We start from the raw sequence: 27,908 nt of genomic DNA on the forward strand, positions 1-27,908 counted from the left end.
ATTTTCTATTTTATTTCACACGCATTTTTTTGACAAAAAAAAAATCGCGATCACATGTGAATTTTCAATATGAATTTAGTTAAACAATAAAATTTCTCATTTCTTTTCTCTTAATTCTCAAAAAAATCCATATATAAAAAACTAATAACAAAGACCGATCCATGGGAAAATATTTTCTCTTATAATATAATTAATATCACGCGGCCTCAGATGACACTTTCGATATAAAGATAATGTTTAAAAAATCTATTTACCTTAAGGTGTGAAGCTGCTTCTCATTAAGCACAGTTCGAACGCGTGTTGGTTTACCATCCGATGGTCCTGATTGCCGTTTGTCGCGGATGCTTTTATGTGAACCAGACTCGCTACCTGAATCTATTTAAATATTTACTCTATTAATTACATTTGAAGTATACGAAATTACTCCAGATTTTAAGACTATTTTATCCAAAATATTTACAAAGTATTATCATTAAATGGTGCATAATTTTACTTTGGCGCCATCACTTGTCCCGCGTGTCACCATGAACCAAGTATCATAGATTAAGAAATATATCTCAATTGATGTTATTGTTACGGAAAAGAAATGGAAAAATTCCACTGTTAGTGACCACTGAACACACATATTTGAACCGTTGAGAAGCAAAGATACCTTCAGAAAAGTTGAGAAAAAATCTTCAACTTAAACTGGAATCTAAATCAAATGTCAACATTTAAGAGTTGAGAATTAGAGAACAACAATAAAATATTGAGAAACAAATTGCAACTTAATTGTTATGAAATGTTTCACTGTTGTTCACTAATTTCGAACATCTATTGGTTGCCCGAAATGCCAATTTTATCACTATTCGATAGGTGTCACAATGCAAGTTTAAATGAAACTCTCGGAGACTCGGTATAGAGCTACCAAACAGTGAAAAAAGTTCAGATCGTGATTTGGATGATAAGGAATGCGATTTTTTTCATTCTGATTTAACCAGATGATACAGAAAATTGAGTAGTATTTGTAAATCGAAGAAAAAAAATTTAATTATTTTTTTCATTTTTCGCGACTTTTTCACCATTTACATGGGCGGCTTGTTTGAAAAACACGGAAGACCGCTGAAATGCCACTGCCGTAGGTCCGTATATATTTGGCGTTTGCCATTTCAGCGGTCTTCCGTGGTTTTCATACCGCTCGTGTAAATGGTGAAAAAGTCGCGAAAAATGAAAAAAAATATTAATTTTTTTTCTTCAATTCTCAAATTCTACTCAACTTTCTGTATCGCCTGGTGAAATCAGAATGAAAAAAATCGCATTCCTTATTATCCAAATCACGATCTGGACTTTTTTCACTGTTTGATTGCTCTATACCGAGTCTCCGAGAGTTTCATATAAACTTGCCTTGTGACACCTATCGAATAGTGATAAAATTGGCATTTCGGGCAACCAATAGATGTTCGAAATTAGTGAACAACAGTGAAACATTTCATAACAATTAAGTTGCAATTTGTTTCTCATTATTTTATTGTTGTTCTCTAATTCTCAACTCTTAAATGTTGACATTTGATTTAGATTCCAGTTTAAGTTGAAGATTTTTTCTCAACTTTTCTGAAGGTATCTTTGCTTCTCAACGGTTCATTTGATCATCCAATTTGTTTGTTTATATAAAATGATGAAGACTCTTTGGTTCATAGTTTATTATGTCAATTTAGTATACGGGAACAGTATTTTCTCATTGGAGCTAACGTTATTGATTATTTCAATTAGCATAAATGAATCTCTTATTTGTAAACTGAATCAATGTGGCGGCCTTATATTTTAACGAAACAAAATGAATAAAATTGATGCCTACCTGACATTGAACCTATTTCACTGGAATGATTGTTGTTGTTCAAGTGTGTATTGTTGTTGCTCTCAATTAATGGTGCCACACGACTTTGTGCAGATTTTTCTAAATTGTCATGATCATTTTTGCAGTATAAAGAACCGCCTTCCCGTAACGCAAATTCATCACCTGGAAGCCAAGCATTTTTTTTTGTTAATTCAACTTAAATATTCAACGAAATATATATTAGGCAGTAAAATACGTTTATTTCTATGTATACCTGGAACTAACTGTCTTGTGCAGGCCGAGCAACGGAAACAGTCGATATGATAGATTTTCGTTTTGGCTCGCATCACGAAATCACTTTTACTAAACGAATTTCCACATTTATCACATTTAGTGCCGAACAATCTGAAAATTAAAATAATTTACATTAATTCGATGAATTAATAAACAAAATTAACATAGAAAACGTAACGCACCTAACATAGTCTCTTTTGCAATATGTTTTTCCATCTCTAACGAAGCACGTACATCGTTCATCAAGAAATTGCCGACATTCTTGACATTTCAAACAGGCTGCATGCCATTCTAAATCTGGTGCTACACGTAATATATATTGGTCGTGGATTTGACCGCCGCAACCAACACAATTGGAGAGTTCTTGTTTTTCTATTTTAGACAGGAAAAATTTAATAATTAATTGACATGATTTCTTAGTTTACAAAATCAAATTAGAGAAAAAAAGAAATAATTTCGCATTGAGAAAATTGTAACGCCTTTAGTATATTTTAACGTTGACAAATATAACGTTTTGACCCGCTTTTTTATTTTTGAACGAACCCGATTTCCGCACCATGATAAAACAGTAAGAATTTCGAATGGACAACCAAGACCGTTGTAGGGAATGGCTTTAACTATTTTCGCAAAGCCTAGATCACAAACATCAAGAACCTCAATATCCAAGCCGAACCACCGAATGTATGCTTATGTGTCTTTGGTCTTCATTATGACGGCAAAGATGTGCGAAATGCCACTGTGTATGCCATGAAGAAAGATGATTTAACGGGAAACAATCAGAATCGGAAAGAAACATCAAACGATGCAAATTTTGGTAAATGAAGCAAAGCAAAGCGGTTGGAACGAAGATGAAAGTGAAAAAAATCTTGAAACACAAAAAAAAAACGTAAAATCAATAGTTTCGCATTGACTTCGTTATGTCAAATCACGTTGAAAAATGTTCCTTGAGTTCGCATAGAGAGAATTGATTAATTTCACTTCAACTATTCATTTAGTTCTATTTTTACATTATTTCGATTGCTAAAATTAAGAGATGTATACTTATTATTATATTTATACAAGTAAAAGGACTGCCTAAAGCATTTTTTTGAGAAATGATTTTCATAAAAACAAAAGTTAAAACATTGTAAGTGAAGATGAAGTAACACAGTAAATCATATTTGTTTTCTCGTAAATGAACGGTGCGTATTATCGCAATCTTTGTAGCTGCAATACAGAGACATTTTCACAAAGGTTTTGAATCAAAATACGAAACGGATTTGGAAATTACTGTGATTTTGTTCTGATTAAAGTGAGAATTTGTTATTTTATCTGTCAAATTTTGTTTATTTCTAGCAGTATGACAATAATATTATTACAATTGAAGTTTTAGCAATTGAGCGTGTGGTTCAATACATATGAACATTGATTTTCTCGGAACTTTATTTTAAATGAATGTAAAAAAGAAAGAAAAATCCATGTAAAATTGCACAAGAAACACTGTTTTAAAAATAAATTTCAAGAAATTCAGAGGAAAGAACAAAAAAGAAAATCTTGTCCTATATTCTGTGCATAATTTGGGAAAATATGAAGACTTTAAATGCCTGGTGGAGAATACAACGAGCTCAATGTTTGAAGCAAAATCGATCGCCATGAAAGCCAAATTACATTTTTTTTGCTTTTGTTGTTTTGAGCGTTTGAGTAAGCTACTACCTCATTTCCTATTGCTCTTTTCGATTGTATTTCCGTCGGTCTTCTATTATACCATCGTGCACATCATAAAAATCCATCTTTATATATTTCCAAGATAAATATTCTATGCGCTTATGAAACGAAGTGTTGAAAATATATAAGAACGTTATTTGCATTCTTTCTTTCTTTTTTTCTTTATAAAAAAACGAGTCATAGAAACGAGATATGAATAATTTATCAAGGCGTGTTTCATTGAAAGGTCCGCCTTTTGCGATAAATTTTGTTTCTCCAAAAGACAAAAGCTACATCCAAAACACGATAAGAAATGTAGGGAAAAAAGAAGAGCACAAAATACGTAAATATCAAATCGTTTCGTTTTACAGCATAATGAAGGGCAAAAACGGGCTGAAAATGTACTGCAAATACCATCTTCTGTATCTTTGCCATTCAAATCAAGTCGAATACTCGATTCGTTGACTTTCGTCGTCCGTGAATCAAGAGAGAAGAAGAAATGAAAGAAAATTTACTCGGTTAAACATTTAGATTCATTTTTGATTATTCGCAATTGCAAGCAAGCTTAAGCAAGCATTTCGCCCAAAAGCGTTTGAAGATGTTAATTGAATCAAATTAAAAACAGGTGAAGAACGAGTGATGAAACCAAATTAGCGACGAAAATAACATATTTCAAGAAAGTCTTTGGAATAAATTAAGACGTCCGCCATTTGAACAACAAACACACAATATTAATATCGTTTTTATTGGTGTAAACCTTTATTCATAGGCTATCGAATAGCACATTCACCTTACACTGAACGGGCCATTGTCTTCGATTTTTCTCAGTATGCGTCGAACCTTCAAAATCATGTTCTGGCGGACCGATTTGTCGATTTCTTTCAACTTTCTCTCGAACCTTCCCGCTAATTGTTGCTTGTTTCAAGTATTTTGGACCTTCGCCTATAACATACATCCAAAAACAGACGAGAAATAATTAATTTGGTGTCTTTTTGTGAAGTTAAACAGATGGTCCTTTTTTCACGGAAATGTCATATTTTAAGAAGTGAGCCATTATTGTGGTTTTTTCTGCTTGCAAACCAAAATTTTGTCTTAAATCAGATAGTTCTCAATGAATTCTATCGATTTCAACAATAATTGGTTGATAATGGAGCATGTAAAACACCTTCCAAAGAATATCCTACCATACAAACACGCCTTTATCAAAGTTCGGGTTGTCGACGTCTCTAGACTTATATAGTAGTGCTCCAACATAATCAATGAAAAAGAAACCACTTGCACTTGATTAATCGTTCGATTTGGCGTTGAATGTTTCACTGTCCAAGATGTTGAATTTTTCAATGCAATATGCTATAAGGCGAAGTGAACAGCCAATTTTTGCCACTATTTGAAATTTTTTTGTTACATATTTTGCTGATTCCTAACGATCGTGTCTAAATCTATTGTTTTAATTCAAATTTGGATGTGCTGTAGCCATAAGAATCACCAAAAATGAATTTTTGCTTGACCAACCCGGTGTTCGGTACTTGATGACAATTTTGAAGGGTTTGAGCATTTTAGTTGGGAATAAGACCGTAGTTTTTGCATTCTCTAGAATCTTTATATTCATATTAAGTCCATGAAACACGATACATGGTTCGAAGACAGATTAGTTCATCTTTAGACACATGCAGAATTTGTTTTGAACTTAGCTCGCCAAAACCATTTGAGACACCTTTTCGTAAATCTAATTTGTATGCCATCGCGAATGAATATAATTGCATGGTTTGTTTTTGACAGTAAAGCAGAGGTACCGTTTTATGTGCTGGGTGCAAGATTGACATATTTGCATTTGTTTGTGCGACGAAATAAACGCCTGAATTTATTCCAAAGACTTTCTTGACATATGTTAGTTGGTAGATAATTTTTTGGTGTACTGTGAACAAATGCTTAATATACATTTTTACCCGATTTTTGGTTCAAAAACGAAAATTTTGTATGTAAGATATCCCTGATTTTCGTCAAAAAAAATTTGAAAATTTTAGAATGTAATTTTTTGGTGAAAAAAATATGCTGTGAAAAGTAAAAAAATTAATAATTTTCTATTCTTGGTTTAACCATAGATAAATTAACTTCTAAATCAATTAAATTTGTATCACTGTTTAGTATCCTTTTAGTATAATAATCATTGAATGTGGTGAGCATATAATTAATAGGTTCAAATTTAGTATAATCTGTTCTTCTTATTGGTATATCAAAAAGTGGTGTTGTACGTGTATTATGAGCTGAATCATAATAGCTCAAATTGTTTGATATATGAGTTGACTTCGTATCTCCGCGAATAATTTTAAAGATGAAAGACACTTGTGCCATCTTGCGTCTCTCCCCAAGCGTAATCATTTGAAGAAACAGCAGTATTTTTTCATATTTCGGTAGTTTGAAACTGTTCCAGTTCATTCTCATTAGCGCAAAAAGTAAAAATTGTTTTTGTATGATTCTTTTGCACATATTATCATAGTTTGGATTCTCGATAATATGAAATGATTTTTGTTTTGTTAATATATTTATTGGCTAAAAAACCTTATTGCTGTCAGCATTTAGAATTTGGTAGTTTTTCAATGTTCAATATCTTTCGGGAAATAAATATTCGTTCGATAAAGAAAGAAAATTGTAAACAGTGTGGAAAAGTAAGACTTACGGATGTTAGTTCCTTTTTTAATTTTTTATTCTTTAACACTATGCGTTAGTCAGCAAAGACACTAATAAACTACTCATAACTCACGCATAGGACGTCGAGCATCAAAGCTGACTAGACAAAGACCCAAATATCAAGATGTATTTCGTCGCGCCAAGATAAAACCTTGCGTTAATGGCGCCACTAACAATAATCTTATTTTACTTTTTACCATCGGATTCATGGGAGTGTTTATCTTTTATTTTTACTGTTTGATATCCTTAGGTCAGTGCTTTTTTTTTCAATAATTATGGTTGCATAGGACATTCTCACGTACTATTAATGAGATAATGTTTTGATATGATTTGCGTTTTTGTGTTATCATTTAAACGCTGACTCATGAAATACATTGACTCATTCAACGGTAGTGACGGGTAGTTACGAAATTGCACATGGCTTAGATAAAATAATTATATTTAGCCTTTTGTAAATCGATAGAATACCATTACATAGAATATAAATTCGATGATCGACAGCAAATTGCTGAAATGTTTGCCACTCATTTTTCAACTGCTTATAGTCAACACAGTGAAGGAGTTAAATACAATATAAATAACGCAATGAGTCTACAAAACATTTGTGCAGCGATTTCAGAAATTATTGTCACAGATGATTTAGTAAGCGAATTTCTGAATTGCCATTGGATCCAGTCTCTGGTGTAGATGGAATACCAAATATATTCATTAGGAATTGTTTACCATCCTTATTGTATCCAATAACTGAGAGAGTATTGCTGAGAGAGTCAATTCAATCAAATTGTATACCACAGATATGGAAAACATCATTCGTGCGACCAGTATATAAAAGTGGTAACAGAAACAAAGTCGAAAATTATCGTGGAGTTGCTTTGCAATGCATAATTTCAAAATTACTCGATTCAATTGTAACAAGTCACATGAATAACTATTTGAAGACAATCATCGACGACAGTCAACATGGATTCATCAACGGTTCAAAATTTGGCAGAATTCACATCGAAATCGCTAATAAATATTGGAAACTGCTATCAAACCGACAGCATCTATTTGAACATCGCTAAAGCTTTTGATTCGGTAAGCGTAAAATTATTAATTCAAAAGTTAGAAATCATGGGATTAAACAAGCAATTGCTAAAATGGATCGAATCGTATTTGTGTGGAAGAAAACAAATAGTCAAGATCAATGATTCAAAATCAAATCCAATAGAAGTTACTTCTGGAACGGTCCAAGGTTACCCCATTGGAGCAACATTGTTCATCATGTTTGTCATCGATTTGCCGTTTGTTGTCAAGGAATCATGTTTTTTATCATTTGCGGATGATACAAAATTGTCGAAGTGCATCAAGTCATATAGTGATTGTGACATACTACAAGATAATTTGAATCTTGTAGTTGATTATTTCGAAAGGAATCAACCTAAATTAAACGTGAGCAAAACAAAAATGATTTCGTACCAACATTCATTAAAATATAACATATATATGAATACAAAATTGGCGACAAAATAATAGAGAGAGTTAATGTAGGCATAGATCTGGGTGTTCTGCGGGATGAAAAATTGAATTTCAAATCACACATAAAATGCGCAGTGGCAAAAGCAGTCACGTTTGGCTTGGATTAAAATTTTCGGAAGATAGTTTGATGAACCCTGGACCATAAACAAAATAAAACGTCTATACAATGCGTTTGTCTAACCAATCATCGAATATGCATCACAAATTTGAAATCCTCATTATAAATAAAATGTCTTACATCCGTAAGATGAACTTTTCCGCACTGTGATCCACAAAATGCATTTATTACAAATCTTTTACTCAAAGAATTCACGAGAAAACTGAATCTGACATTAGTTTTACGATACAAATAATTTTCATAGCACTTTTCAAACAAAAACTACTAAAAATGTGAATTTTTGTATCGCATCCAATCGCAGCCATGCCTATATGATATCGTAATCATGTGAAAATTTGCAGAGGTAATTTGTTTTCACAAGAAGTTAACATTCTGAAAGTTTGAAGAAATTTCAATGCATATTAAGGGTACTTCCCATACAAAATTTCGTTTTTGAGCGAAAAATCCAAAATTTTGTTCGGGAGGTACCCCTAATATGCGTTGAAATTTCTTCAAACTCTCGGAATGGTATTTTGTTGTGATAAAAATACCCTGTGCAAAGTTTCAGCTCATTACGATATCATACAGACATGGATTTCATACATAAATTCAATTTTTTTGAAATTTTTGTATGAAAAGTGTGTCGAAAGATATTTGTGTCGCAAAACTAACGTCATATTCGGTTAACGTCATATTCGGCCATGGGCATCACACCAGACATGACACTTTACTCTGTCAATCAAAGTCGCTCAAAATCGAATGGTTTCTATTCTTCGGCACCCCCAATCATCCTGTGAATTCAGATTTTGAATTACTTTTCTTGTTTGAAAGTTATCGTGTTAACAAATTTTTGCGTACAGCGTACAGGGTACCACGCACATACATTCGGACATCTAAAAAACGCTAGATTCGTGTTCTCTGGCTTCTAAAACACCCAGAAAACATTTTTGAGGGTGTCAATTTTTCGACCGATTCCAATACTTTACCTTACACACTAGGTGTGTGCGGAAAAGTAAAATACAACAATAAGAATAGAATCAATACAAAAAAAATTCTTATTACTCTCGCTCAGAAGGATGAAATGAAATAGCTTCAAATTGCGGGAATATGAACATCTTTTACTATTTTTTCAAATGATAACGCTTGAAGAGAGACGTAAAATAGCTCAAATATCATTTATCTTCAGCATAATCAATGGAGATTTGACATCTAAACATATTTCGAATTGTATGGAATATTATATTCCACAACACAATACACGCTTACCACCATTGTTCAAAATACCAATAAGGAAAAATGATTATACATTATATGAACCAATTAATTACATGCTCACTACTTTCAATGAATTCTATTGCAAAACATTAAGAAACAGTGATAATAAATTAATTGATTTGAATGTAAATCTTAATACAATTAAGCGAAGAATTGAAAATTATTTAAAACAAAATAGAGAATAATTGAGAAATTGCCAAAAATTAATAATGTATAACATAACATATATTAAATTTAAATCATATTCTCAACGACTAAATGAAATTTAAAATTGTAAATAAAATTTATTAAATTAAACCACCAGGCGAAGAAACGCTGTGCACCGCACAGTCATTAATTTTAATTTTAATGATAGCTCGGAATTTTTAATGTGATTTCTAGTCTTGAACATAATATAAAAAATAAAGTAATAGAAATACAACTTTTGAGCTCGCTTAATTATTTTAAACAGCAATACTTTTGATTAGAAGAACACAAACAGAGTATGTAGTAAATCAACTAATCAAAAGATGTTGATGTTAGTATTGTTACTGTATTGTTGTTGTTTGTTTTTCGATTGGACCAGGAGATGTTATTTTGAGTCTGTGTAACTTGAAGCAGAACTAGCAGGCGAATGGTAAGTAGTGATGCCACGGTTAACATTTCAGGTCAAAATGATCGCTTGAAGTGTCAATTGTTTTTACACATAAGATTAATAAAGTGAATACATAATTGCCATTTGTGTCAACATTGCATACATGTACAATACGCATATGCAAATATACATTGCAATATTGACAAAGAAGGAGTAAAATATATCGCCACAGTGTTGAAACAAGTACATCTTGTTTTGTGTTTTATGCGCGCGTTCGATCTGTAGCCTAAGGAAAGTACATGGCCGCTTTGAGCAAATCTGTTTTGATTTCATAGAACTCCAAAGAAGAAACCGGGTATATTTTTAGCAATAAAAAAGTTTATTGGTAAATAACCGCAAAGTTGATGCATTCGATGTGTAATTAGATATTATTTTGATGGCCCGAATTAATATGTTGGCTTGTGTTTATGACAAAAATTTAAAAACACAATGTATATTTACGATCGGATGAGCTCGTGCGCCAATATATGTTGGTAAAGGTCAAAGATCACGGTCGAAAACGATGTCAATTCATGAATAGTGTGCATTTTTTTTCATTTCCACTTACAAATTAAATGAATGATTCGACACAAATACTATAAATTGATAAGATTCTTGTTTCAATAATATCATTAACCATTTCATAAGTGCTTACGGTTTACATTCGAAATTGGAAAATACTATATAAATTTTCATTTTTTGAAGCTACGTTACGTAGCCTACGTATCAGCAAAAGAAGAAGAGAAGAGCGAACAATGCATTCAAATATATAAAATTTAAAAGAAATCACTCTAAGTCAAATGTTGCTGCACCAAACAACGAAATATTGTTGGTTTATTCTTTTAACGGTTTATGTTTATTTCAACGTGTATGAACACCAGTTGATCTATACGTTTTCCCTGTAATATCCTATACAAACATACTAAAAACGAAAACAAAGCTTAAAAAAACTGGCAAACAATGTGACGATCAGGTACAATAAAGTTTCCGACGTTTGATCCAAACGCTTCGGTATTCGAATTTTATTGATCTTTATTCTCGGCCAAAAATAAAAGGTATATAGTTTTTTTTTCTTCATTCGTTTACTTGACGAGGAAAAAAAACTGCATTTCAGAGGTGGTTGGTAAGCAAATATTTATGACGTCTGTATATTTTGTATTTTTTTTTTTACATAAAATGGTTGAGTCCTCATTTTATTTCCATTACTTTTATTCGCCATGGCGAATGAATGGTGTTCTAATGACCGCAAGCAAAGCTATGAACCGAGGAGCTGTTAAATAGTAGCAAAAGCGGTATCAAACAGAAATTTTAGTAGGTGTGAAATTCTAAATCGTTTATTCTCTTTTTGTGTTCCGTTTTCTTTTAGCCCCCACCGTGTCTTAGTCTCGGAAACGACTCAAATATTAAAACGAAGTTCATTTCAAAACGATCAAATGAATGTGGACCACAAGGTTTGTTATTTGTTTTCCTTCACTTTGTATCGAGTCAATTGCTCCGGGAAATAAACATATATGAAATAAATAAAATGAAAATCACGTATGATTTATTGGCTTTCACGGTATCTGAATTCGAGTTGGTCGGCTGAGTTCTTTGTTTTTTGTATTTATGATGCATGAACTAAGCGAAGAGTGTTTAAAATAACGTAGCAATAAAAATTAATAAAATTGAAATAAAAACGAATACGCAAATAAATATTTAAATTAATCGTTTGCTTTAGAATAACTCTTATTCTTCAATTCAATTTTACGTGTTACATATAGAAGCAAGAGATGTTACCTAACTACATACTTGGTGCATATTCAACTGAAAGCATGAAGAGAAAAAAATCAAACTGAAATCGATCTTTACCGCATCCTGTAAAATATTCTTAGATCTGTTGGACCACTTGAAGACAAGCCGAAAAATTACCGCTTTATAGCTGCTGATAATTTTTTGGTATTTGAAGCGATGAAAATTGTCGTCTCCAGTTAGCAGCTCTTATTCATTCATGCGATCGGACTATGCTCGTAATATATAAATCAAGTTGGAAAAAATGTTAACTTATTTGTATTGCATGGAAGAGAAGCAGAACAATCTTGAAGAAGTGTTTCATTATTTTCTATCTTTCTGATTTGTATGAGAATTCTGGAAAATCATTGGTCATGAGAAAGAAAGATAGAGAGAGAGAGAGAGAGTGCTTGATTTCAATTTGGTAGTAATTTTATTCATTTTTTTTCTTCCGTTTCTAATTTTAACGTTTTTACGTCGACAGAAACGACTTTTGTCGTTTGAAAATGTTAAACTTTAAAAAGACCGAACATTTGAAAAATCGTTTCCAATTCAATATGAAGTATTTTTTTGTCAACATGTTGACTCTCTTGCTTTATATATTTAAATCAAAGATTAACGCCGCTATTTCAACGAAATAAAGCAGCTTAGAAATTGTCAATTGAATGAAGTAAAAAGAATTCACCATGTTTGGAGCAAGTTGTACATAAAAATAGACACGATTGTCACCAAAAATGAATGCAAATTTTTTTTAGCGGTGAAAATTTAATTATCATTTAACTCAGATTTTATTACAGAATTATGTTCCACGCATATGTTCATCGATTTTAATTTTTATAAAAATTTAATTTATTAAATGTCTTTACAACTTTTGATTTTTTCGAAAATAACTCTATTTTAAAAAATAAACTATTTCAGTTGAACAAAACAGCCGCTAGAGTCCTGACAAGATGCAATGATTAATTAAATTTAAGTATATCGTATCATGTATGTCTTTATAGGAATTTTTCTTCCAACGTCTTCAAATGTTTCAGTTTGCATTTTATATCAATAAATTAAAGACCAATTCGGCGAGATCAAAGAATATTCCAGCATATGTGTTAAGACTTCAGCGCTAGTCAGTTGGATTTTTGAACACACCTCGTCCATTTTATCTTTTAAGCAAAATATAAAAGATATAATCCTTGTAATTCTTTTGCAATTTTCAAACCCAATTGTCCTTAAGATATATATTACTATAATAGGAAAATCAAATAAGACGTTTGGTATATAAGTCAAGTAAATAATTTATCGCGCATTGGTAATCAACTAGAAGAAAGGATATAATGACAGATTTCATATTTTTTTTTTGTAAATACCGTCGGATTATGCGCACTTGTTGGGCATTGAGTAAAAATGAAAACCAACACCTCTTTATTCTTTCGCACCAAATATGTCGAGTAACACAAATACTAATAATTTGTCATACACATGCGCCAAATTACAAGGACAAATTATTCATCTAGCTGATTGAAGTAGACAATAAAGAAGTCAGAACATACTGCAGTTGTATATAAATTCTGCTCCGGGGATGTCGATGCCGTTTGAATGGTCGAAAAAAACAAAATAAAAGTATTTCTTCTACACTTAAATAACGTATTTCTGTATCAACAAAAAGAGCCATGAATTCGTTTTGAATGAGTGGAATATAAAACAGAAAGCGGCAAATGAAAAGAGAAGTCAAAATGTTTTAATTAAGCTCATAAACACTTTTCTGGTGTCTTCTTCATCGTAATTTGGCTTATTGCTGTTGTCTTCTTCTCCGCTTGTTGCATTTTACAGTCTCGTTCTAGCCGATCTTTTTTATTGCAGCGATGCTGTAAGGTATAAATGTTTTGCATATTCTGTCAATTTAACATAAAATTCGATTCGTCGTCGCAAGCGTATTTTACCACAACCTCTCGATAAATGGACATTTCTTCTTGTTGGTTTTCAGTTGTTGTTTTGTTTTTTTTTTGTTGTTGTTTCTTGCCGCTTCTTTTATTTATGTTATTTCAAAATAATTTTTATTTTCGTTGTGTCATTTGTTGGGTTCTTTTCCTTTTTAATTTACAACTCAGAAAACAGTTGATAATGATTCGATTGGTTGTGATTTTGTATTCAACAACGATGAAGATGGTATTTCCAGTATATCGCATGCAAAGAGATATAAAATATTTGAAGAAAAACAAAAAATATACTTGAAACAAGCTATTAGAGTACATCTTGACCAAGCTGATTGTGTTTTGAGATTTGGTAGATAGAAATCTATACAATCAATGATTAAATTTACTCGATTGAAACTAATTTTTAATTCAGTTGATACTTTTCTCTTTTGTAGATTCTTCTGAAAAATTGGAGAATTTGAGAAGAGTAACTTTTGGCACAAACTTGAATTTATTTCTTTTTGAGATAAAAATAAAAACTTGGTGGTAGCGATAGCCACAACAGCAGCACACAAAAAATCAATAACAATATCTAAGTAGGTTGATGTGGTTTAGCTTGCTCATTTCAAACACTCATTTATACTTTTATAACAAGTATACATTATACGAACCAATTATTGAATTGAAAATATGTGATGCTGCGATACAAAATGTAATCATTACACTCATTAATCCATCACAGTCAGTTTGAATCCCCAGACGAAGTGTTAACCATGGTATCATTTTACTATCGATGTTCACCTTCCGGTATATGTATGGAGAATTTTGAAAACTTTCAATGGCATTTTAATCTCACGGATATACGAATAATCAAAGTTAAGACCCGAAAAGAATTTTTTACATGAGACCGCAACAAGTATCGAACATGTGTCACATTCCTATAGCGTCAGTGTATGACACAAAAAATCGACAGCAAATGAAACATGGTGAGTGTGCCATTTTCTGTTGTCGCTGTTTCTCTATCCATCTGTTCTTATTTTGGCCTCCAAAAAATTTGCTCTAAATTTATTCAACATATTTCGGTCGGTCATTTCAAACGCTTGAATTTGCATTTATTTTACATTCACCCTGCGAAAAAGGAATACAAGGTGAGAGAAAAAAAGAAGCGCATCTCATTTTGATTTCCTCGACATGCCAAATTCTTACAAATATTCCACATAAGCATTCTTGCGATGATCATAATCTTTGTCTGTATTTTTGATCGTATACATCTAATTTGATTCTGGTATCTATTCCTTCTCTATCGATTGGGTATTTAAATCAACGCAATCGAAAATACGTACATCATTTGCTTCAAAGGAATGAATGGAAGTATTAAAAATGGGTAATTACGGCAATGACGACAATGAATACAGTGGTACAAAAGAATACTTAAAAACAAAGAGAAAATATACGAGCATTTCGATAAGACGCATAAAAGAGATTTCCGACTTGATAACATGTTCTTTGCGCTTTTTACTATTCGTCTTGTGTCTTTTTCACTGCGTTCTTCGTCTCTCTGTTCGAACATTTATTTAATTTGGTATCTTCACCTCATTCGGACTTTACAATAAAAACAATAATGAAAAAAAAAAACATTTTATCGAATATTTCGACTCAAATAGACTAGTAGACTGCTATGTGTTGAAAAAAAGCATGACTTGAGTACTGTTGTTCATTGCAGAGCACACAAACCAACAAAATTTGCATAAATATAATATATGTTACATTCACTCGTATTTCGAAATGAACAACAGGAATCACCACAGTTGAGTTGCTGAATTACTGAACAACATACAGTGCAAAAGAACTCCAAAAAGAAAAACGAACATTGCAATACAAAAACAGACACCTTAAAAGCAGAAGAATTGATACACATGCTCGCACTCGGAATATGGATTCTTTTGAAAAATTGCCGCTCATAAAAATGTATTGTAGGTTTCGTGTTTGTGTGTTCTGGTGCGCTGTAATCATTTTGCTTCGCTCATTTTCATTGTAATATACGAAAACGATCTATAAATTTTACATAATTTGTATGGCAAACATTTCTAAAGCAGCAAACGGAATATGTTGAAATGGAGGAGAAAAAAAAACCATGAAATGAAGTAGCACCACTACTAGATGTTATGTATAATAAAAAATAAAGAGTCTTACGGGAGTAAGACGAACTTTTCCGCACGGTGGTAGTTGCGTATTTTATCAAGAAAGTTCAAAATAATATTTGTTCGATTTTTCAAGCCTTTCAAGTGGCGTTAAGTTCGAGACCAAAAAATATGTTCCAACTTTGGCAACGAAATATTTTTTAATTTAATAGCAGAAGTACTCGAGAAAAGATTTTTTACACTTTCATGATGAACCCATTTGTACGACATTTGAAAGTATTCTATTTTGTTATTTTTTTGTGTGAAAAATAGTCTGTGCAAATTTTTACGTCATTAAGGTAGCGTAAAAGCATGGCTCCCATACAAAAATTAAATTTTTCGCGATTTTTTCAAAGAAACTCTGTTAAAACTTAATTGTATCTCAAAATAAACATCGGATTCGGTTTTCTCGTGCCAAAAAACCCCCAATACATATTTTTGAGTGTTTAAGTCTACATTAAGTATGACTTTTGGACGAAAATTGGACTCTTTTTCATAGGTATCACTACAGGCATGACATTTTTTTCCATCGACCAAAGTCGCTCAAAATCTAATGATTTCTATTCCTCGGGACCCCCAATCATCCCGTGAAGTCAGATTTCAAATAACTTTTCTGGGGGGTGAGATAATCGATGGACAAATTTTGCGTACGGCGGACAACGTACGACGTACGACGTACGACGTACGACGTACGACGTACGACGTGGAACAGACCCACAACAACCATGCTCAAAACGGCCTGATTCGGGTTCTCTGACCTCAGAAACGTCCAGAAAACATGTTTTTGAGATGTCGTAAATTTTGACCCATTGCAATACTTTCCCCTTTCACACTATGTGTGTGCGGAAAAGTAAAAGATTTAATTCTCCATAAATTCAACATGAAATCTACTAATTTGTTAGCACAATAACTCTTCTCAGAGAAAACCAAATCCAAATCTGATTTTACAGGGTGGTTGGGGATTGCGAGGAATAGGCTGGTATTGTTTTTGAGCGATATTCGTGCATCGGTGTGTCCATGGTGCCACCATGATGGGTACCCCTAAGGGGTTTGGTATGCAAAAATTTGTAAACTCGATAGATCTTTCCACAGAGACATAAATTCAAGTTTGAAATTTATATTGGGGAGTTTTTTGGCACGAAAAACCTGAATCCGACGTTAACTTTGAGATACAATCAAGTTTCAACAGAGTTTCTTTGAAAAAATCGCGAAAAATTTAATTTTTCTGTGGGAACCATGCTTTTATGCAACCTTAATGACGTGAAACTTTGCACAGGCTATTTTTTTTACAAAAAATAACATTCTGGAAGTTTGAAGGAATTTCAATCAAAATTAAGGGAACCTCCCATTCAAATTTTTCGTTTTTGAGCGAAAAATCGAAAATTTTGCATGGGGAATACCCCCACTTTCAATTGAAAGTATTTCAAATTTCGTGGGATTATGTATTTTGCCATGAAAATAGAATTCACAAGTTTCTACGGTGATTAAATCATACAGTTAGGGGAATTCATTTGACTCAAAATTGATCGAATTTCATTCCAAAATGTATACTTGCAGTAACTTAATCACAATTAAAACTTGTGGATCTTATTTCTTATCAAAACAACATAATTTCACCAAATTGGAAGAAATTTCAATCACAAATATTTGGCTCAAAAACGAAAATTTTGTATGGGTGGTACCTTCAATTTGTATTAAAATATTAAAATTAATAAGTTTTGCGATATCATATACCTGTATTATATCGTTATCATGTGGAAATTTACTAACATTCACAAAAAGCTAACATTCTGAAATTTTGAAGAAATTTCAATACAATTGAGTGGTACCTTCCATACAAAATTTTCGTTTTTGAGCAAAATATCCAAAATTTTGTTCGGGAGGTTCGGGAGGTACTCCTATTATGCACTGAAATCTCTTCAAACCATCGAAATGTTATTTTTGTGTGATAAAATAACCTGTGCGAAGTTTCCGCTCACTACAATATCATACAGGCATGGCTTCCATACAAAAATCCAAATTTTTTGAATTTTTTGTATGAAAAGTGTGTCAAAAATTATTTGTATCGCAAAACTAACATCATATTCGGTTTTCTCGTACCCAAAAACCCCCAATACATATTTTTGAGTGTTTAAGTATACATTAAATATCACCTTTGGAAGAAAATTGGATTTTTCCCATGGATGGCCATGGGCATCACACGAGACATGACACTTCACTCTATCAACCAAAGTCGCTCAAAATCTAATGGTTTCTATTCCTCGGCACCTATAATCATCCTGTAAAGTCAGATTTTGAATTACTATTCTTGTTTGAAAGTTATCGTGTTAACAAATTTTTGCGTACAGGGTACAGGGTACGCACATACATTCGGCCATCGAAAAAACGCTAGATTCGTGTTCCCTGGCCCCAAAAACACCCAGAAAACACATTTTAGATGGGTGGTAATTTTTCGACCGATTCCAATACTTTACCTTACACACTGGGTGTGTGCGGAAAAGTAAAATCACATTTTTGGTGATTTTTCTTTCCGTACAACACACACGCTACACATTTTGAATTATTTACACGTCAATAATTTATTAATTGGCCAAAAAGGTTGACTGCTCTTAGACATTAGTATTGCACTACCAGTTCGGTAAAGGAAGAAATTTGGAAACAGTACGGAAAAGTTAGACTTACAGATGTAAGTTCCTTTTTATTTGATATTGGTTTTGCGATACAAATAATTTTCTTTTAATACAACTTAAAAAAAATGTATTTTTGTATGGAAGCCATGCCTGTATAATATCGTAATGAGCTGAAACTTTGCATAGCTTATTTTTTTCACAAAAAAAAAAACATTCCGAGAGTTTGAAGAAATTTCAACGCATATTAGAGGTACCTCCCAAACAAAATTTTGGATTTTTTGCTCAAAAACGAACATGTTATATGAGAAGTATTCATAATATGCATTGAAATTCCCTCAAATTTGCTGAGATTTTGTAGTTTGGCAAGAAAATAAGATTCAGGAGTTTTCACTGTGATTAAATTACTGCAAATATACAATTTGGGGAAAACCGATCAATTTCGAATCAACAAAACGCAATAAATGTTTGGAGTAATCATCATAAAAACTTGTGAATCATACTTTCTTGCCAAAATACACTATATCAGCAAATTTTAAGAAACTTCAATACATTTTAGGGATATCTCCCAATTTTCGTATGGAAGGTTAAATTGCATTAAAATTTCTTCTAACTTTCAGAATGTTAGCTTTATATGAAAAAAATACTTTACCTTACACACTAGGTGTGTGCGGAAAAGTAATACTCCGTGTAAAGTTTTGGATAAAAAAACGCTATACCCAACATGGCAGAAAATTGGAATTTATGTCCGTCGCTTGAAGTGGCAACCACCAAATGAACAAGAGCGCAGAAATCGCACCGATACACAGAGCTCACAAGAACAAAGCGCTTATTTTCTTGTAAATATGAATAATTATTTCTTTTCTGTTTATATCCTTACGTTTTTTTAAATTTTGTATTCAATTTATTCAATTTCTCTTTTCCGCACACACCTAGTGTGTAAGGTAAAGTATTGGAATCGGTCGAAAAATTAACACCCTCAAAAAACATGTTTTCTGGGTGTTTTGGGACCCAGGGAACACGAATCTAGCGTTTTTTCGATGTCCGAATGTATGTGCGTGGTACCCTGTACGCTGTACGCTGTACGCAAAATTTTGTTAACACGATAACTTTCAAACCAGAAAAGTAATTCAAAATCTGACTTCACAGGATGATTGGGGGTGCCGTGGAATAGAAACCATTAGATTTTGAGCGACTTTGGTTGACAGAGTGAAGTGTCATGTCTGATGGGTGTGATGCCCATGTCCATCCATGGGAAAAATTCAATTTTTCTTCCAAAAGTGATATTTAATATATACTTAAACACTCAAAAATATGTATTGGGGGGTTTTTGGATACGAGAAAACCGAATATGACGTTAGTTTTGCGATACAAATATATTTCGACGCACTTTTCATACAAAAATTTTAAAAAATTTGGATTTTTGTATGGAAGCCATGCCTGTATGAAGAGATTTCAATGCATAGTAGAGGTACCTCCCAAACAAAATTTTGGATTTTTTGCTCAAAAACAAAAATTTTGTATGGAAGGTACCACTCAATTGTATTGAAATCTCTTCAAACTTTCAGAATATTAGCCTTTTGTGAAAAAATAACATCTGCAAATTTTCACATGATTACGATATCATACAGGCATTGAAAAGTCTTTCAAAAATTATTGGTATCGCAAAACTTATATCAGATTCAGTTTTCTCATGAATTCATATTTACGGTATTAGATACGTAATAAATGCATGTTGTGGATCACAGTGACTTTTGAGTGTTTAATTTTTTTAAATGGGAACTATACAAAAAGAAAAATATTGCTAGCTTGAATTTTTTTGAATTAAATTATTTTATATATATATTTTTATTATATTTTATATGAAGAGTTTTTTTAATAGTTATTTATTGTAGTTGTTTTTTTGAAAAATGACTCGCGCTAATACCGCTTGTATGGAAAATAAATAAATGTTTTCTTTTTTCTTTGATTAATTGTCGCAATTGTCGGTTAAATCAAAAGAACATGTGTTTACATCAAAATTAAACATTTGCAGCTGTAAAAAATATCGTTTATTGATTCAAAACAATAAACAAACTATAAATTTTATTTTGATATTTTATGAAAAAAGAGTAAGAAGAGTGGGAGTGTCGTTTTTATATTAGAAGTTGGTCACATGAGTAGACATATGAATTTCATCAAAACTAAAGTCATCGACCTTCTGGAATGGAGATGTATTGTTTTCTAGCTCTTTGACTAAAACTGAAAAACTATAACTCAAACTGATATTATTACATACATACTGATCAATATATTTGGTCAGATTTGTAGGAAATTCGAATAAGTTATCTAAGACAAAGCTATATTTTCTTCAGCTATTAAATCAAAACTTACTAGTTCGAATGTCGTTTCCGTGGCAATCCATATCCAAATGATGGTTCATGACAAGCGACGGTTGTACTAAGCCGCCACGATGATTGTGCAATGGCAGCTGATGTGCCATCGGATTGCTAATATCTGTCATTGCCATTGAATTGTAATTTGTTGCAAGAATTCCAATTTGGTCTGTTACACAATTTTATCGTCGCTACAATCACTAATAACTATCTGTGTTCTCATTAGACTGAAGATCAAATTGGTTAGCTTGAATATTCGGCTATGCTTAATGTTCAAATATATTGAATTTGCAACTTCTTCAAGATGTAATTATTGCTATTATTTTGTACCAATTTATTAACCACTCCACGGATATTTTCGTTAGTTTCGTTACAGAAAAAGGCACCAGTGAAATATCTCACAAAATTCATAAATGAAATTTTTATAAATATCAAATATCATATTTATTTATCCACGTCCGTCACAATGAACAGCAATTCATTTTAGAGAGGGATGAAAAATGCGCGAAGATCGTTGAAAAATCCTTTGCTTTTTATTATACGTTTTTGTATAGAAACGCGTAAAAAAATAATATTATTGATTGTTTTTCGTTGGTTTGCCACTTTTCTGCAACTAAGTTTATGTTTTCTTGTTTTTATTTGATTTACAATAAGTGTGCCGGTTCAACAAGGCGAGAAAAAACGGACTCGTAAAACTTTGAAATTATTTTGTCTACACCAGTATTTATCTCATGCCAGGACCACACTTTCAAATACTTCGATACATGAAAAAAAAATAATAACAGCAACTTCACGGTTCTTTATTTTTTATCAGTTATTTCAAAAGAAGAGAAACGAGAAATCATATAATTGCGATATGTGAAACGAAAATTTATCACACTAGCACGTTTCACGATGTGATCGTCGCAACTACCAAAAAACTACTGAAGTCACTCTGGTTCACAAACGTTCGTGGCACGTTATACGGCATTTTTGAGAGCATGGCTCATTTGGTGTTTGAGCCTGTTTTTGTTATTTGTCGTATCGTTCATTCTTATTTTCTTTGTACAAACGGTATACTAACAAACACATCGCTCAGAGTGCATGTATTTCATATTATGTACACATATACGTCCTATTTATATATACAAGTTGTGTTGATGACTTTGTGCGTAGCATACGTATGTGTATGTACATGTAAATGTGTACGTGAACATTAATTTTCATCATAGCTACGCTTGGCGTTGTTCGTGTGCGTTTCATGTATTGAATTTTTTAGCCTCGCCCAGAAATCGATGATTGGTTGCTATAGCATCGCGCACAGTCGACGGTATGAGAGTGGAAGTTCCTTAAAATTTTAAGAAAGCAAAAAATAAAAGCACACTTGAAATCATACTCATAAACAGCATATAGTATTTCAAAGAGAACAGAGGTAACAAAATGGTTGATTCATCGCCTTAATATTGTTGAAGGTCTTTACTTACATTGGGTTTTATGCTCGTTCTTGATTTTTTCACTCGAAATTTTTCCTTTTCTCTTCGAGAAGTTAAACAAAATAAAAAAAAACAATCACAGAACATTCGTTTTGACGCACAAAATAAACAAATTTCAAAGAATGTAAATTCAATGACTGAAAAGTGAAAAACTTAGTTGAATTATGTCAACCCATTTTGATAAACATTTCTAAGAAGAAACAATCAATACATGAAGCACAAATAAATTTTTTAACGCCTAATAATACGAGAAGAACATTGTAAAAAATTCGTTCATGGTTTGACCACATTCGATTTTGTGACAGATGGCAGAATACGGCTGCGAATAATCATATATATACCCGATTCTATTAAATTCTTCTGAAATATCGTTCATTTTCATGGCTAAAATATTTCTTATTCTAAGTTTTTTTGCTTTTGAATTCAAAATTGGTTTTCACACCATTTAGAATTGGTATCGATTTTCTCAATCTTGCTATTTCAATGAACCCGAACCAAAACGTTTTCATTTCATATAAAGAAAAGTTTTTCCTTCAATCTTTTCGAAATAATAAAAACATGACAAACATGAAAGCAAAAGGGGTTTCCAACCAAAAGCAACACAACCGAAATGTCGAGTAAATAGTAAAGTCTGCAAAGCAAGTGTGGTTTTTCACCGTATATTTTCCGAATAAAAAAAATCAATATCCATTAGGAAAATTAAAACCGTTCTCTCTTTCCGTGATGCGTGTTTCGAGGCAAATACTTTGGTTGCGTCGGATTGCTGCGTTGTATGTTTGAATGTGCAAATGTAGGTTTTGTTGTTATGAATTTCTACAAATGAAAAGTGCTCAATGCTCATAATTCGTAGCTTTTTATCGATGTAGTGGTGTCGTGAAGATGAAGGGCACACTCTTTAATCTCGGATGTTCCGTTCACGTTTATTTGATGTATATATTTGTGCTTTGAGGCCTAGACAGGACATGAATTCCTATCTCTATTTTATAGTTTGAATTAAATTCACAATGACACAATATTTGAAACGTGTTAAGTCATTTAAACACCAACATATTGCCAAAAACTCAAATTTTGAAAATAAAATTAGACTTAACTTTTTCGAAAATAAAAAATGAAAGAGATATATAAGCGTGTTTAAGCACTAAAATTTGATTTCGAGTCGAATTTTGTCATATTTATCCGGCATATTTATGAATACTTGCAAATTTGGCTTGTTATTTCCTTTTTGAAAACGATGTACATAAAAACTAATGGACAATTTTTTAAGTGCGTACATGGTAGATCTTTTTATAATAATTTTTATTTATCTCTTTCAAAACTGGCGAAAGAACGCTGTTCGGTTATTATAACAATTACCACAGAAATTGTCACAAAAAATATAAACCGAAAACGTGACATACTCAGGGGTGGTGTACTTTCGTCAGCATTTACATTAACTTCACATCATAATATTTGTTCTTTATTTTACTTAAGGGATAATTCCAACGTCGGTAAAAACGCAGAATTCCTATGTATTAAGGATGGAACGAGAAAATACATTTTTATATGGATGAAATGGGTTTTGTGTCATCGCAATGTTTCTGGTTGAAGATCATTACATGAGATATTGCAAAAGGTTATTTCCATTGTGAAAATGGAGTATTTTCTGGCTTACTTGAGTCATTTGTTTTCTTCGTGGGCATACTTCTGTGAATAATAGCAGGGATTGCTTTCCGGGGAACGTTCAATTAGAAGCAACAGTACACAATCAACTACGTGTTACATTCGAAGCGCATAAATAGAAAAATTACAACAAGTAAAGATTCAGATCTGTATGCTCTAGGTTGGTAGCGGATTTTAACAGATCAACATGCACGTGAGTGTGTGAAATCCGCGATATAAGCTAAAAAAACAATGCTGATTTAACCAAACTTTCGCGTAACTCGGAATTTATGCTCTGTGTACCCATAAGAATAGAGTTGATGGTGCGTAAGGAGAAATATCGTCATTTTTGGCTCATGATTGTATTTATCTAGGAATACGTGCTTCTGTTATAGACTAAACAGTGAACAATAGGTGATGTTCTACAGCAACGTGTACTGTATGCTTACCAGTGCTTATATGTTTTGATTTTTATAATTTTACGTTTGATGTCACATGAACAAAAGTCTATAGAAACTTATACAATAAACATGAGTTAACAATAGTAACAGCGACAATTCACACTGAATGGCACTCTCTCGCTCGTAATCACAGTGCATTTTGTATGATAATGAAATAGTCGATCTTGTCGCGCGTTCGATACAATAGATTGGTTTTTTGCTTATGCTTTTGTCTCATTCAATATATGTTGTTTCGTAATCTTGGGGTTGAATATGAAGTTGACTTCTTTTCACTTTATTTATAATAAACATTGAAAATCAACTGTTATAATTGTGATTTTTTCCCTCTTTCGAGGACTCACTTTTTGCGAGATATAAAAAAAATATGCTTTCAATAGAACGGACGCTGAGGAAAATATATAAAAAACATTCCATTCATATTTTTCTGTTCAATTTCAATTTTAAAGGAAATAGCACAACTTTATTAAAATGGTCTGAATCTGAAATTGTCGACCGCTCTACGAACAATAGTAATTGTTGTTGCATAAAACTGTGAACTGAAAAATAATCAACAAATGATTCCATTTCCATACCAAAGACAAGAATGGATAAACTGAAAACATAGCTTCTGACGATACCAAGGATTACATGGGGCGAATCACGCTAGTGAATACTAAAAAAACTAGTAAATCTAGTGCGAAGAATGACGTCAAAAACGAAGCCAACTTCACACCAAAGGCCATATAATTTATATGAAAAACTACTGAGAGACAACTTCACGCACTAGAATTTTCTAGTTTTCTAGTGAAATTTTATCAAAAACTAGACGCACTAGAATTTCCTGATTGACCCCATGAAGGATTATGTATCACGAGGGATAAGTGACGCAATTACAATTAACATATAGTATATATATGAACCGTTGAGAAATATCAAAGCATGACGATAAGGCAAAATTGCTTGCCAGCGCCACCAAATGACTCCATTTGATTCTATATAGTTCTGCGGTTGCCAGCGGTACTAATCTCTAATAGAGCGTTGCCGAGCTGTCATTATCGTCGTGCTTTGAGAAATATAGATACCTTCATTAAAGTTAACCATAAAACTGCAACATGTCCATACAAAAAATGTATGGACATGTTGCAGTTTTATGGTTAACTTTAATGAAGGTATCTATATTTCTCAACGGTTCATATATAATATATATGTATATTGCGTCACTTGGGGGACTTCCGTCCCCCGTGATAGAGTAACGCGACACTCAACATACGCTTAATAAAAAAAATCGAGACCGCTGACTTTCGTAAAGGGGTTTTTGCATATTTTAGTATTGTTTGAGCACCAAACTAAGAAACCACAATAAAATTTGGCCGCTCAGGTGGCAATTTATATTTTTCGATTTTTTACCACCGACATTTTACTTTTCCGCACACACCAAGTGTGTAAGGGGAAAGTATTGCAATAGGTCAAAATTTACATCTCAAAAACATGCTTTCTGGACGTTTCTGAGGTCAGAGAATCCGAATCAAGACGTTTTGGGCCTGTTCCACGTATGTTGTCCGGTACGACACTAATTTTTACACAAGAAATTTTAATCATAATTAGGGGTATTCTTTTTTTGTACTCTTAATTCTCGTTGAAATTTCTCAAAACTAAAAACTCAACTTCATATCTCACCTCCTGCTCACACTTATGGAAAATCCTTCAGGAGAGAGTAAGAGGTGAAATGCGAAGTTGAGTTTTTATTCTGACACTTTCAAATGAGTTCATCATGAAAGTGTGAAAAATCTTTTGCGAGTACTTCTGCTATTAAATTAAAGAATATTTCGATGCCAAGGTTTGAACATATTTGTTGGTCTAGAATTTTACGCCCACGGCTATCACGGCGGATGACAGCAAGTGACGCAATACCCCCTACATATGAAATATGTATATTTTGCCTCACTCTATATATACGTTGAAGACATGAAAATCTAGCCCGCTGACTTTTGTAAATGGTTTTTTGCATAATTTAGTAGTGCTCGCTGCTCGGGCATCAAATTTAGAATCCGCATTTTTTTTTAATTTCAAAATTTGGCCGCCAGGTGGCATTTTCCTTTTTCTCAATTTTCGGCGAAAAAATGACCATGACTTTTTTTACGTAATCCAAATTTAAAAAAAATGGCGTACATAGAAAAAATCAAAAAATTGAGCGTTTGTTGCAGACCAAATATGTGATGATTTGGCGTATGTGTCATATCTGGGAAAATTCGTTTTTTTTTTTTAATACTCCGAAATTGAAATTGTTTTTTCCGCAAATTTTCAATTTACGGAGTGATTTTTAACAGAATCACGTCATTCTAAACTTATTAGAAAGTCATTAAGGTCATCTTGATGAAGCAATAAAGAAATTTTGAAAAAAAAATTCAGCGGAAAGGTTATATCAGAATGACTAGACCTCAAAAAATGGGGAAAAATCGATGAAAATCGAAGTTAATCGTCATTTATCTTGAAAAAATGTATGTCTTGCTTCGATTTTTTCCTCATAGATCGAAAGCGCACTCAATTTTAAGGCGATATGCTCATTTTGAAACGACAACATTCTTTTATTTGGTGAAAATTGGTAAAAGTGTGAACTTAAGCGGCCACCTATATTTATATATATATTATATATATTGGAATAATATTTGGAAAAAATTGGTTTTTATTCGATTGCTATGAAAATTGGTATTTGGGGGTTTTACTTTTCCGCACACACCTATTGGAATCGGTCGAAAAATTAACACCCTCAAAAAACATGTTTTCTGGGTGTTTTAGGAGCCAGGGAACATGAATCTGGCGTTTTTTCGAAGTCCGAATGTATGTGCGTACCCTATACCCTATACGCAAAAATTTGTTAACACGATAATTTTCAAACAAGAAAAGTAATTCAAAATCTGACTTCACAGGATGATTGGGGTGCTCAGTAATAGAAACCATTAGATTTTGATTGAATTTGGTTGATAGAGTGAAGTGTCATGTCTGGTGTGATGCCCATGGCCATCCATGGGAAAAATTCAATTTGTTTACAATCGACATTCTACTAACACACAACTCACACTTGTATTTTGCTGTGCAAAATTGCAAATGTCGCGTATTAACTTCGGCATCTTAAGAGATAATAAACATACTACTACTCGCTATTAACATCGATCTTAATACTACTACTCATGTTATTATGCGTAGTATGATTGGTTGTTAATATTTAATAGCATCCTAATAAAATATTATCATAATACAAAATGTATTAACATATCGGATTTGGCACATCTATATATATACTTGCAGCGGCTTAGTATTTTTATGGTTATATTACAAAAAATAAAAATTGAAAATAATTGCTTTAGAGTAAAAAACAGCAGATTTTTCGTTCAAAGTGAAACATAATTTTTAGACATGTAAATCATTCTGTGTTTTCATTTTGCGTCGCCTAATAACATTTTGTACATATTTGAGTGAACGCTTCTCTGAAAATTTATATCAGAACATTTTCAGATTTATAGTAT

The 27,908-nt window shown here is 32.4% G+C and overlaps 1 protein-coding gene across 1 annotated transcript; it reads right to left on the reverse strand.

Annotated features, from left to right (window-relative positions):
* Nucleotides 1-235: 235 nt before the first annotated feature.
* On the reverse strand, nt 236-21,738 carry LOC116348435 (insulin gene enhancer protein isl-1). The gene is made up of 5 exons (XM_031779435.1): nt 20,833-21,738; nt 2,290-2,479; nt 2,088-2,218; nt 1,835-1,996; nt 236-375 (listed from the first exon to the last, which is right to left on the reverse strand). The coding sequence occupies exons 1-5, from the start codon at nt 20,966-20,968 to the stop codon at nt 251-253; spliced, it is 744 nt and encodes a 247-aa protein (XP_031635295.1). The 5' UTR covers nt 20,969-21,738; the 3' UTR covers nt 236-250.
* Nucleotides 21,739-27,908: the final 6,170 nt, after the last annotated feature.

Source organism: Contarinia nasturtii, unplaced genomic scaffold (genome assembly GCF_009176525.2).
Source record: "Contarinia nasturtii isolate CC-2019 unplaced genomic scaffold, AAFC_CNas_1.1 Cnas_scaffold_2428, whole genome shotgun sequence".
In the NCBI taxonomy this organism is placed as follows: domain Eukaryota; kingdom Metazoa; phylum Arthropoda; class Insecta; order Diptera; family Cecidomyiidae; genus Contarinia; species Contarinia nasturtii.